The sequence below is a fragment of the Malurus melanocephalus genome, unplaced genomic scaffold (assembly GCF_030028575.1).
Source record: "Malurus melanocephalus ecotype Western Australia unplaced genomic scaffold, MMel_1.1 scaffold_730, whole genome shotgun sequence".
Classification (NCBI taxonomy): domain Eukaryota; kingdom Metazoa; phylum Chordata; class Aves; order Passeriformes; family Maluridae; genus Malurus; species Malurus melanocephalus.
Window position 1 is genome coordinate 217,378 of NW_026623962.1, and position 12,204 is coordinate 229,581.

The window sequence follows — 12,204 nt, forward strand, 5'->3', positions numbered from 1 at the left end:
CCCTGCCAGCACTCACCCCTTTTCCCCCTGATTTCTGGTCAAAGGGCACCATGGTGATGCGCTTGGATTCCCTCTGGTAGGTGCAGTAGTGCTTCACCCAGGAAGTGCCAAAGTGACCTGCAGAGCAAACACAGGGTTTATTCCCAGTTTCAGTGCCCTCACACAGGGTTTATTCCCAGTTTCAGTGCCTCACACAGGGTTTATTCCCTGGTTCAGTGCCCTCCCATCAGAACCTGCTGTGTTTAACAATCATTTCATACCCACTCTCCTGTACCTACAGCTCCTGCTGGACTCAGAGTTCTCACCCATCTCCTGTTCAGGGGAAAGGCTTTCATGAGGCACTGGCAGTGACTCTCCCTGGCTGTCACATTCCCCCTTGATGCCCCCTCTCTTCCAGGGACCCTGCACCTGCCAAATCACCCTTTGTGCCCCTGTTCCAACATCCCCTTCCCCTTTTTGCCCACCACAATCCCCTGTCCCAACACCTACGCTTCTCCTGCACGTAGAGATACCCCTCCATCGTGTAAGGGCTGATGTTCTTGTGCTCGTGAGGGTTCTCCTTCATCTTCTTCATCAAAGCTTCAACCTCTGACCTTGTTCCTTCAAAGCGATTTCTTGTCTGCAAATTCAAACAGGAATGTTTTGTGCCTGGCTCTGTATGTGGGGAATGGGACTGGGGAGCCCAGGGGCAGCCACAGGGCAGGATTCTTTCCTGGGCCTGGATTTAAACTAAAGGAAAAATATTACCACAGTTTGCAAGGCCATCCAGTACATTAAGGGGGCTTACARAAAGAGGGAGAGTGATTATTTATGTGGGCAGATAGAGATAGGATAAAGGGAATAGACTTAAAACTAAAAGAGGAGAGATTTGGATTGGATATTGGGAAGGAATCCTTCCCTGTGAGGGTGGGAGGCCCTGGCACAGGGTGCCCAGAGAAGCTGTGGCTGCCCCTGGATCCCTGGCAGTGCCCAAGGCCAGGCTGGACAGGGCTTGGAGCAGCCTGGGACAGTGAGAGGTGTCCCTGCTCATTATGGGGTGGAATGGGATGGGCTTTAAGGCCCCTTCCAACCCAAACCATCCCAGAATTCCAGGATTAAACACAGAAGGGGAGCTGGCTCTGCAGGCACGGGGACAGCYCAGGCTCACTCACGTTCTGGATGCTGATTGTCAGCTCTGTCTTGAAATCACTGAAGTCCTTTGCGAGCTCATAGCCGTGGTGGTAGAAGGTGAAGAGGCTCTGCAGAAAAGCCAGCAGCTGCATGGGGACAAGGTAATGGAGATGGTCAGAGGAGAGCCAGAGTTGCTCCCAGAGCCACAGCGCCGAGGGGAAGGGGCCCCTGGCAGGTCTGGCACTTCCCAGAACAGTTTAATTACTTAACACTTGAACAAAAGTACATCTTAGGAACTTTTCCCCCTATTTCTGTCACTCCTGCACTCTCTTTTCTTTGTGAACATTGGTTAAAATTTGGGGGGTTATCCTCAGTCAAAAGCAGTTTTCTTTTACTTGCTCAGGCCCTCAGCCCTCCTCTCCCTGTGGACTATCCCCACAACAAAAAATCAGATACAGAAATGTTTCCAGCACACTTGTGGTCACTGAGCCAGTGCTCCACACCCCGAAGCTCTGTGAGAAGGGCTGTGGGGTGAGCTGGACCCCCAGTGCCCCACTGCCAGGGCTCCCCACAACCCCATCCCACCACTCCATCCCTCAGAGCTCACTTACAGGCTCCACAAACTCAAACATCTTCCTCTCCTGCACCTCCTGCACCTTGAACACGTATTCCAGGGAGACCTCATAGAAGTGCTGCCGGACCAGGTCCACCTGGCTGTCAGCCTGCAGGGGATGGAGAGCAAATAGAGCTCAGGGCTGAGCAGAGACCCCCCCAGCCCCATAAGAGCACCCCCAGCCCCACAGAGCACACCCAGCCCCACAGAGCACACCCAGCCCCATAAGAGCACCCCCAGCCCCACAGAGCACACCCAGTCCCAGCTGCATAGATGGCACAGCCACAAACATCAACCTGATCCACAGCAACACCTCCTTCAGCTGGGAAATGTGCCTTTGGTGGGTGGTGTTCTCACCACCCCAGCAGCTGGGGGGAAAACACCCAGCAGAGGCGAGAAAAATGGGAAATCAYGACAAGCCTGACAAGCAAAGGCAACTGTCCCCTTTTGGAAAGCACTCCCACTCACTGGGGTGCCACAGCCACRCTTCACAACCCCACTCTGAATCCTCCTGCAAAGACATCCCCTCCCTCGGGGGAGCCACAGCAACCCTGTGTGTGCCCCAGGGAACAGGGAACAGCCTCAGCACCCTAAATGGGAGCAAAGTCCAGCGGGTCCGGGCTCCTCCTGTCCCCAGGAACAGCCCCAGCACTGTCCGGACATGTCACCCGGTGCCACCAGATGGCACCAGCGGCCAGCAATGCTCCAGCACCTGCACAGCATCAGCAACCCGAACACATCCCAAAGACATCCCGAACACATCCCAAAGACATCCCAAAGACATCCCAAAGACATCCCGAACACATCCCAAAGACATCCCAAAGACATCCCGAACTCATCCCAAAGGCATCCCGAGCACATCCCAAAGACATCCCGAGCACATCCCAAAGACATCCCGAACACATCCCAAAGACATCCCGAACACATCCCAAAGACATCCCGAACACATCCCAAAGACATCCCAAAGACATCCCAAAGACATCCCGAGCACATCCCGAGCACATCCCGAACACATCCCGAACACATCCCAAAGACATCCCGAACACATCCCAAAGACATCCTGAACACATCCCAAAGACATCCCAAACTCATCCCAAAGACAAAGACATCCTGAATTCATCGTGAGCTCATCCTGCACTGCATCCCGAACTCATCCTGAACTCATCCCGAACTTATTGTGAACACATCCTGAACACATCCCAAACTCATCCTGAACTCACCTCGAACTCATCCCACTTGTATCCCAAACTCACCCTGAACTCACCCCAAACTCATCCCCCCTGTATCCCCTATGGCATCTCCAGGCAGCCCCACAGGGCCACGCTGTCCAAGGGTCCAGGATCACAGCTCCAAGAGCCACCCTGCACCCTGACAGCCACGAGGGGATCCTTCTCTCCACGATCAGAATTCCTGGCACCACCCCACCACCCAAGCCCCGTGCCCACCAGTGCCCAGAAGGGATCAGCAGCACAACAGCCCCATGCCCAAAGGACACAAATCCTGCAGGACCAGCCCAACTCTGGGCCAGCACAGGAATTCCAGACTTAAAAGTGATTAAAAACTCAGTGTACCCATTGAGCAGCAGCATTTGTCACCACAGCTCTCCAGTCCTGAGCCACTGATGGCTCTCAAAGAGTTTGAGGCACTGAGCCTGATCCCTCCTCCCCTGAGCACAAAGCAGAGCAACCACTTGCAAAGGAGACCAGACTTCCATGACTTGTGCTGGCACACGGGAAGCCTGCAGCAGAACCAGTTCCTTTCCGTTGCACTCTTTAATTATAAACCMTCTCTCCTTTTTGATTGCTATCCATTTTGAGATCTCTCTGATTTACTCACCAAAACAGCTCCGTCCCCTTTCATTACAGGAAAAGGGGAAAACCCGGCACCCGCAGCCAGAATGAGGGAAAAAATGAGTTTACAGCCAGGAGAACCATTGTTGTAARCTGTGTGAGGCATTCAAAAAGCTCTCCCCAGTCACAGCCAGACACGGAAACKCAGAGCTTGCTCTCACCTCCTGAAGCTGGGATTCTTTCTTCTTGGACGACAAGTTCAAGTGCTTTTCTAGGACACCGCAGTATTTCTCAGTCTCCTTGTCGTATTTCTTTTTGGCATCCTACAAAACGGAACAAAAAGTGTGACACTGAACACAGYRGTGSCAGAGCAGCTGTGACAGCATCCCCATGGCACYGGGCAGCACAGCAGCCCTGGGTGGCACCAAACAGAGACAGGAGCTGGGAGCAGGTGAGGCTRCTTTTATCTGCCAGCATCACACAGCTACAGGAGAGCAGCTCAGGCTGCCAAAAGCCAAGGCTTGAGGGAACCCCTCCTCTATTCCGGGGGCCCAGCGCTTGGGAAAACATCCCGACCCAGGTCCAAAAACAACAGAGTGAGGAAAGTGCTTTCTAACCAGAACGTGGTCGTGATTTCACATCCCACCCCGGCCACCCCTTGCAGAGCTTCTCCTCTGTGTCACACAGGACCAGGGCACAGTAACTCTGCTGTTTGTGACAAGAGCAMAAAGGACAAATGGAAACTTCACTTTCTTTTGCCCCTCTCATCCCAAACTGGCCCAGCCCGACAGGCCAGGACAGAATCCACGCCAGCCCTGCTCAGAACCATTCCCAGTCTGGAGGCTCCTCCGTTTGTTTTGTTTTGAGGAGCACGAGGCCGGGCAGGGCAGCGAGGCCGGGCAGGGCAGCGCTGCCATGCGAGCCCCAGGCGCTGGCATGAGCTGCTCCAGGCAGCAGCAGGTTGTTATAACAACAGGGGAGCCGCAGACAGTGGTTTTCATTTCAGAACAAAGGCAGGAAAGAAGGAGGGGGGCCAGGCTGTCTCACAGCCACACCGGCGCTTCCCTGTCCTGCCAGGAGTGTCCGAGCTCCCAGTGACACTTCGGGCTGGGGGGATCTGGCAACTGGGGACCCTTCCAAGAAAATTCGAATTCTTCTTGGAGGAAGGAAAAAAGTTCACTTCAATTGGCACGTGATTTTTGGCCCTTGGCAGGTTCCTCGGTTGTAAACTCGGAACACAGAGGCACTTCCAGGAGCTGGATGGTCCCCATGGCCACCCCACAGCAGCACACCACCTCCTCCCAGGCCCGAGCCCATCCCTGCAGCGTGCCAGCTCCTGCCAGCTCTGGCCAGCTCTGGGCAGCTTTGGCCAGCTCCTGCCAGCTCTGGCCAGCTCCAGGGGACAGTGCCTGGGTTACCTTGGCAGCCCCGATCTGCTCCTTGCGGAACTTCTCCAGCGGCGTGATCAGCACCTCGCTGGCATTCTCGATCTGGGGCGAAGACGGGCACATCTCACCGGGGCTGGCAGCACTGGGAACCCCCCAGAGCCCACAGAACCCACAGGCCTCACCCTCCATCCCTGCAAACCCGTGAGCCCCCAGCACCAGCACCGGCACTGGCAGAGCATTTCCCCCCCAGCCCACCCTCCCCTCCCTCTGCCCTCCCTCCCCTCCCTCTGCCCTCCCCTGCAGCTCCACCCTGGGTGAGGGAAGGAGCCCTGGGGCTGGCTGTCACTGTCACCACGGTGCCCAGGGTGTCCCAGCCCCGCTCCCAGGGCAGACAGGGCCATACCATGCGCATCCGCTCGTCCTCCAGGTTCCGCAGCACYGTGGCAAACTCCTGCAGAGACTTGGCTGGAAGGGACACAGTCAGCATTGAACATTCCATTTTTAAAGAAAAAAAACTGAACAGAGGGGTTTTGTCTATCAGTGTTTTGGGGGGGTGGGTGGTTTGGGTTTTTCATTATCTTTGCTCTCTCCCTAGAAAGGTTCCTGCTGCCTAYAGAAGCAGCAGAGCATCCCCAGGAYCACATTTCCTCCTCCAGAGAGCAACACCCTCAAACCTGCCTCAAATCTCTAAGCTGCACTCCCCAAAAGTCAGACACCAACCAGCCCCACAGCACAGCATGGCCTGCAGCCMTGCYCAGCACACSAGGGGCAGCTCCCCAGCATGGGCAYRGCRCCAGGGAGACCTGGACAAGGAGCTATTTCTGCTGAGACTGGGCACAAATAAACAAGCAAAGTTAAATCAGGSCTAAAGCTCCTTTGCTCTCCCGGCTCCAGACGATGTGCACAATAAGCTCTGAAAGTTCAGCTGGGGCAGGAGCAGCAGGACAGAGAGGAAAGAGGCTGAAGCTGCTGCCCTGTGCCAGGAGAGGCTCGGTGGTGGAGCAGGCTGAGCTCAGGGACCGTGCCAGGCTGGGCACTGCTGGTTGTCCCCAGCACAGGGGGCAGTGAGATGCTGCTCCTGTGCCTCAGAGCACAGCACCTCAAATCCAGCCACAGCCACCTCCAGAGCTCTCCAGTGCAAAGATCCCAATAACCAGGATGGTTCCAGACACGGGCAATCTGCTCCCTYTCCTATCCACAGGGACAGACTCAGGCCAAGCAGCAGCAAGTGATTCCCTGGGGCAGGCTTTGCTGATGTTGAGCCAGGAGGAAGGAATGTGCCATTTCCAGACAAACCCTCGGTGTGCTGTGAGTGTTTCCCTGCCGTGCCCTGCTCAGTGTCAGGACTCACCGATGCAGATCTCATCGTCCGTCTCAGCGTCGCCGATGCAGCGGAATTTGAACTCGTTGAGGGAATCGGCGAATTTGCGCTGGGCGGCTGACAGGTCTGAGAGCGGGGAGGGAAACAGAAATGTCACAAATGGGAACTGCAGGATGCAGGCAGGACATGATCCCAGCCGGGAAATACCCACAGAGGGACCCCTGGCATTGCCCTTCCACACCCACCGCAGGGACAGCGCTCTGTGGGGTCCCTGTCAGCACCCCCACAACACCCTACAGGAGATGAAACCCCAAACACCATGAGAGCCACACAGAGCTCAGCCCAGAGCCACGGGGCAGTGGCAAATGGTGGCACACAGTGACACTGCCCTCCAGAGCTGGCACCTCTGCCATGCTCCTGCCCCACCGAGGTTTATTGCTCCCCGAGCTGCAGATTCACTCCGAGATGTGGATCCTATTAAGTTCTTACTCGCAGTGACCTGAGTGGGTGCAGGATTGGTTTTTAGAGCAGCCCTGTAACCTGGCACACACAGYTCTGAGGGCAGAGTGTGGCTGCCARCCCTRCTGGGGTCAGGGAGACACKGTGCTYGTTCCCCTGGCATTTCTTCACTCAAAGCACAAAATTCTGTGAGTTTTTCCCTGTCCGAGCACCGGTGGAAAATGTGTGTGCACGCAAAGGCCATTTCCTCCTCCCTCACACCAACAGCCAAGAGATAACACACCAGAGTCCAAGAGTTTTGTTTTCCCCACGGATAAGGGAGCTGGCAACTTTCTGCAAGCATCAAAGCTGTTTTCCCAGTATCACTGCTGACAGCCCTGTGGTTAATCCTGCCCACTTCAGACCCAGCTGCCTTCACACAACTGCTTCCTACAGAGGCAGAAATCACCCAGAGACAGGCAGAGAGAGGGAAATCCCTGGGAGCTCTCCCAGTGGAAAAGCACAGAGGGGCTTCTCCAAGGAGAAGGTTCCCAATGAACAGGATCTGCACTTTGCTCCCTGCAGGATGGAACGAGCACAGATCTCACACCCTTCCCACGCCTGGAGCTCTCGGCAGTCTCCACTGGCACTTACAGAGGGAAGACACATGATTTTGGGGAAACTTCCCATGTGCTGCTGCCAGGGTTGAGAAGAGGGACTTGGGAAAGTGGGAGGCTTTGCTCCAGCTCAGCACAGGGCTGAGCAGAGGGCCTGGGACAGCCCCTGCAGCTCTYGGGGCTCCCTCCACGTGTCTGTGCTGGTGTGAGCAGCAGAGCAGCCCTAGGGCTCGGGGACTTTCACCCAGCCCCTCCTAATTAATGGAGACACTAATGACTCCAGGAGCTGTGTCCTCTCCCCCAGCCCCTGCTGCCCCCCGAGCCCCTGGCCACGTTACACGTCCCCACCTGAGCCAGGTCTGATGTGACACCCCTGGGTGCCACCAGTGCCTGGCAGGACCCCAGAGCCACCTGCAGCACAGGATGAGCACRGGGGGAGCTGAGCTCCCCAGCCCAGGGCAGGGGCACCCACCCCACGAGAATGAGCAGGCTGGGCTGTGGGACCGGGCACAGCAAAGCCAGGRAGCCTCTGGGGCCAGCAGCACTGCCAGCAATGGCCCATGGTGCTTGTAAACAGGGAGAGGAGGGGGAGACAGAGATAACGCCTGGAGGGACAGCGATAAAGGATAAAATTAGCAGCAGGATCGGCCAGAAAAGGAGACAGGGGCACCCGTGCCCACTCTGTGGGGCCCCATTCCCTCCCTGGGCCACTGTCAGACCCACCCACGCCCCAGCATCCCCTTTTCCTAAAGGCTGTTACCTCTCAACTACATTTTGGAACCATCCCCTCCAGTGGAAGCAGGAAGGCACAGGAGAGCAGGGCAGCTCAGCTCCTGAGGGYTCTTCCCCAGGGCTGTGAACAAACCCCAAACCCCACAAAGGCTCAACAGAAGGTGCTGTCTCGTCTCACACACAGCAGATCCACCCGGACACCACACGAGTCACAGCCAGGCTGTGCCAAGGGCCTGCAAGGTTTCCTTCCAAACTCTCCAGTGGCTCCATCAGCCAACCACAGCATTGAGGAAACCACCACAAAAAGCCTGGAAATCCTTCTGCCTGAGCAACACAACCAGCTCARGCTGGAGCTCTCCTCCACCTCCTCCTCATCACCATCTCCCGTGGCTCCCTGCTCCACCTGCCAGGGCTGGTGGGGATGGGATGATCCCATTGGTATGGGATGGGATGATCTGTGGGGATGGGATGATTCCATTATGATGGGATGATCCCATTGGGAGAGCCCACTTGACACAAAACCGGCACACTCAGGGTGCAGCTGCACAGCTACAGCAACCAAGGAGCTCAGYGAAATGCCTTTGAAAAGTGATGCATCCTTCCTCCCCATCCCTGCACCCTCACATCCCCCAGGGAACAGCAGGAAGGRGACAGAGGGGACAGAGGGCAGCAGCCTTTGCCTGGGATAACCCCACTGCCTGTCCCTCCTCCTTCACAGCCAGCCAAGGGGTCAGCCCACCTTCCTCCTCTCTGCAGCCAGGAGCTGGGTAACTGCTGGCCAAATTCCCATCCCAGCCACACAGCTCCAGCTCCAGGCTCCTCCAAACCTGCCTTCTCCAGCCCAGGAATCCTGCAAGGGATCAGCAGCAAGGGGGCACCTCTGTCCCTCTGTCCCTCCTCCTCCTCCTCCTCAGTTATTCAAAGTTCATTCTTTCTGGGAAGTGGTTGCTGTTACTGCAAGGAGACTGAAGTGGTTGTTTTTTAATTAAAAAGCCTCTTCCAAAGGAATTTGGARCTACTGAAAAAGGCCGTTTATAGGAGGAAGTCACGATTTCCCAACCCTCCTCCACGAGTGCAGCACCCCGGGCTATGGGGTGACCCCACTGCAGCCAGACCCAGGAATAAGGGGCAGGACAYTGAGGGGACCACAGCACATCAAATGAGATGTCAGGGACACAAATGTCCCACTGCCTGCYCCCGTGTTGGAAAGATCAGGACAGGCAGGGAAAAGTGAAACTGCTGGCTCAGGGCTGGGGGCTCTCCCCARGCTGACTCTGCAGCCACTTTGCTGCAYAAGCTGGAAAAAGCAAAAARCTCGGGCTCAGCTGGAGCTKGGACAGGGACAGGAGCAGCAGGATGGGTGCTCAGATGGGTTAAAGATAAACCTGGAGCTGCTGTGGCCATGAAGGGTTAACGCTGCTCCAAAGGGGAGCAGAGGATGCTGCTGCAAGGCAAGCTCCGGGCTCCAGCCTCTGCCAGAGGCTGCGCTCACACGGAGCACAATTTCTACACTTCCTGCRAAGAAAATTGCTTAATAGCCTATATTTAATGTTCAAGTGGACAACAGGAACTGAGACTCCTGCGCCTTCCTTCCCCTGCAGCAAAGAACAGCAGGAGCAGCAGGCTCAGGCTGGCTCAGGCTGTCCTGGACAGGGACAGGAGGGCAATGCCAGTCCCCAGCAGGGCAGGGCTGCCCCATCAAACAGCCCCGAGGCAGGAGCACAGAGGGGGCAGATCTGGGGGCACCACTGGAGAGAACAGGACACAGCACTTGGCTATGGGGACAGCACCTCTGCAGCCCTACACCTTCCTAACCCCACACCTTCCTAACCCCAAACCTCCCCATCCCACATCTCCCCATCCCACACCTCCCCAACCCCACAGTTTCCCATCCCCACACCTCCCCATCCCACACCACCCCATCCCCACAGCCAGCACAGAACAACCTCAGAGCCCAGGGATGGGTAATCCAGGGAACAGCCGCTCTAATCAGCGGCCAAAACAGCGGATTACAGCCTGCCAAGGGTGCTTAGAAAGCAGCAATATGGTGTCTGTCCCCAGGGCTGCAGCACAACACTGCTTTGCGGGGTCACACAACATTCCTGCAGCTCAGGGACACCCAGGAAAGGGGTTTTGTCAGGGTCAGAGCTGGCAATGGCCAGCTGGACCCAGCCCATGGATGGATATCAGCACTCTGCACGGGACACTCACCCAAGCTGRCCCCGCAGTCGGTGCAGGAACCCAGCAATGAGAACCTCCTGCCTGAAAGCAGCACTTAAAGCTGACAGGATGGAGCTTCACCCGCCTAGCCCAGCCCCTGCACCGCTGGGGTCAGCTCCAAGCGGCAGGACAGCATCATTAAATGCTTCATTTGCTCCAGAAGGTTCCAATATCCTCTCTGWGCTTCCCAGCAAGGTCAGCAAAGCCCCGCTCCCCTGAGACACTGCACTCCTCTGGACCTGGCCCCATCCCACAGCCACTTCCATACASAATTAGCCCTGATTTGTTTATTAAACAACTTCTGCATCAGGTGGTTGGAGTTAATCAGTGATTTAGGATGGGATGGCAGCTGCTGGCAGGTTCCCCTCTGAATCATCAKCAGCAAATATTTCAAACCAGATGGGCAGAGCCCAGCCCACCTCCGGCACAGCTTCTGCTGTCATGTTCCACTCAAAAGCCCGTGGAGAGGCTGCCATGGCTTGGCACAAATGCAGGTTRGAGGGTGCCAAAGACAGCAAGGTGACCCCAAGGAGGGGTGCAATGGGCACAGTCCCTGCAGTCACATCAGTAGGACCCCCAAGGCAGGGACAGCATCGCTGCCGTGGCCCCACAGCACCCCAGACCCCATTTTGGTGCCTTTTTAACACACACAGCTCCAGCCGAGCCTTGTTTCAGCAGCACACACAGGGAGGCCAAATCCCACCTYGCCAAATCCCAAAACTTCATTTTTACCACGGAAAGTTTACAAACACACACACCCTAAGTTTACAAACAAACACACCCTACAGACCACGCTTCAAGCGAAAAACCAAAACTGCTCTGATGTGCTAAAGGGTAAAAAAACTAAGGATCTGTCCAAGATACCCCAGGACCGCAGTCCAGGAGGTGCCAGAGCTCAGGCTCAGCCTTGCCCCACAGCCTGGGCACTGCTGCCAGCCCAGGCAAAGCCATCTGACAGGATTTACACACCCAACGTGGCTCCATACGGCGTTTGCAGAGGCACAGAGAGCCCTTTGTGGGCTGAATGGCACCACTGCCAGGCTCAACAGCACAGCAACAGATCGGGCAACATGCTGACAACACCAATTATTGCCAGGGTGTTTTAAGAGATAAAGGTTCTGTGCTTCGTGCAAAACAAAGTTATCCCTTGGAAGGGCTGCCTGGCTGCACAGCTRAAATTATCCCCACTGCCCACCAGCCCAGCAGCCCGGCCACGTCACCGTGCCACCCCCAAATCAACAATGCTCCCAGTTATCTTGGGAGCTCTGCCAGGCCAGAATGCTTGTGCAAAGCTTCCCAAGATTCCCGAGGGAAGGCACTGGGGATCCAAGGGAAATGAAGCCACAAGGACCATCAGGTCCCACACTGCCAGCCCAGTGTGACATCCTGCAGCAGCACCACAGTGAGAAGYCACTTCCTTCAACTCCCACTGCTCCAGCCACTCTCCTGTTCTTTCCTGGCTTGAGGAAGCTGGTGGTCAGTTGGAACCCTTGTCCTTCTGCCCCACTTCTCAACCTTGCAGCAGCCCTGGACTTCCTCAGGCTCTGGAGCCCTGAGCCCMGTGCTGAGCCTGCTTTGCCACAGACAGCCAGAGCAAAGGTCCTGCAGCCGCTCTCCATCCTTCTGTGACTCAGATCTTCATCTCACTGGGGCTGAGACACTGCAGAAGCCCAGCCCATGCAAAGAGCTCTGCCTTTCCCCCCTCACAGTGTCACCAGGATTGTGACAAGGGCAGCAGAGAAACTGTGCCAGGCAGCAGGGACGGGTTAAGGATGCAGCTGATGAAGTGAATTCAGCACTGGGCATGCGAACCTGCAAACAATGACCTCTCCATCCCACCAGGAAAGGAAGGCTTTGGAGGCTCCCACCTGTCCTGCATGGAAACCTGGGATGATGCTTTCCACTTGGCCCAGCAGGGTTTCTCAGCAGGAGCCGTTCCAAAGCCAAGTGCTCTGTTCTGTGCCCGGCACAGTCC

The 12,204-nt window shown here is 56.3% G+C and overlaps 1 protein-coding gene across 4 annotated transcripts in view; it reads right to left on the reverse strand.

Annotated features, from left to right (window-relative positions):
• Positions 1-12,204, reverse strand: part of ARHGAP26 (Rho GTPase activating protein 26) — a 104,033-nt gene that overhangs the window by 79,077 nt on the left and 12,752 nt on the right. For all 4 annotated transcript variants that reach the window (XM_057384655.1, XM_057384656.1, XM_057384657.1 and 1 more), the window contains exons 2-9: positions 6,253-6,348; positions 5,305-5,366; positions 4,932-5,003; positions 3,735-3,836; positions 1,722-1,832; positions 1,152-1,256; positions 490-619; positions 17-117 (exon numbers count right to left, since the gene is read on the reverse strand). In XM_057384655.1, the coding sequence (XP_057240638.1) occupies positions 17-117; positions 490-619; positions 1,152-1,256; positions 1,722-1,832; positions 3,735-3,836; positions 4,932-5,003; positions 5,305-5,366; positions 6,253-6,348 (779 nt within the window). The remainder of the gene's footprint in view (positions 1-16; positions 118-489; positions 620-1,151; positions 1,257-1,721; positions 1,833-3,734; positions 3,837-4,931; positions 5,004-5,304; positions 5,367-6,252; positions 6,349-12,204) is intronic.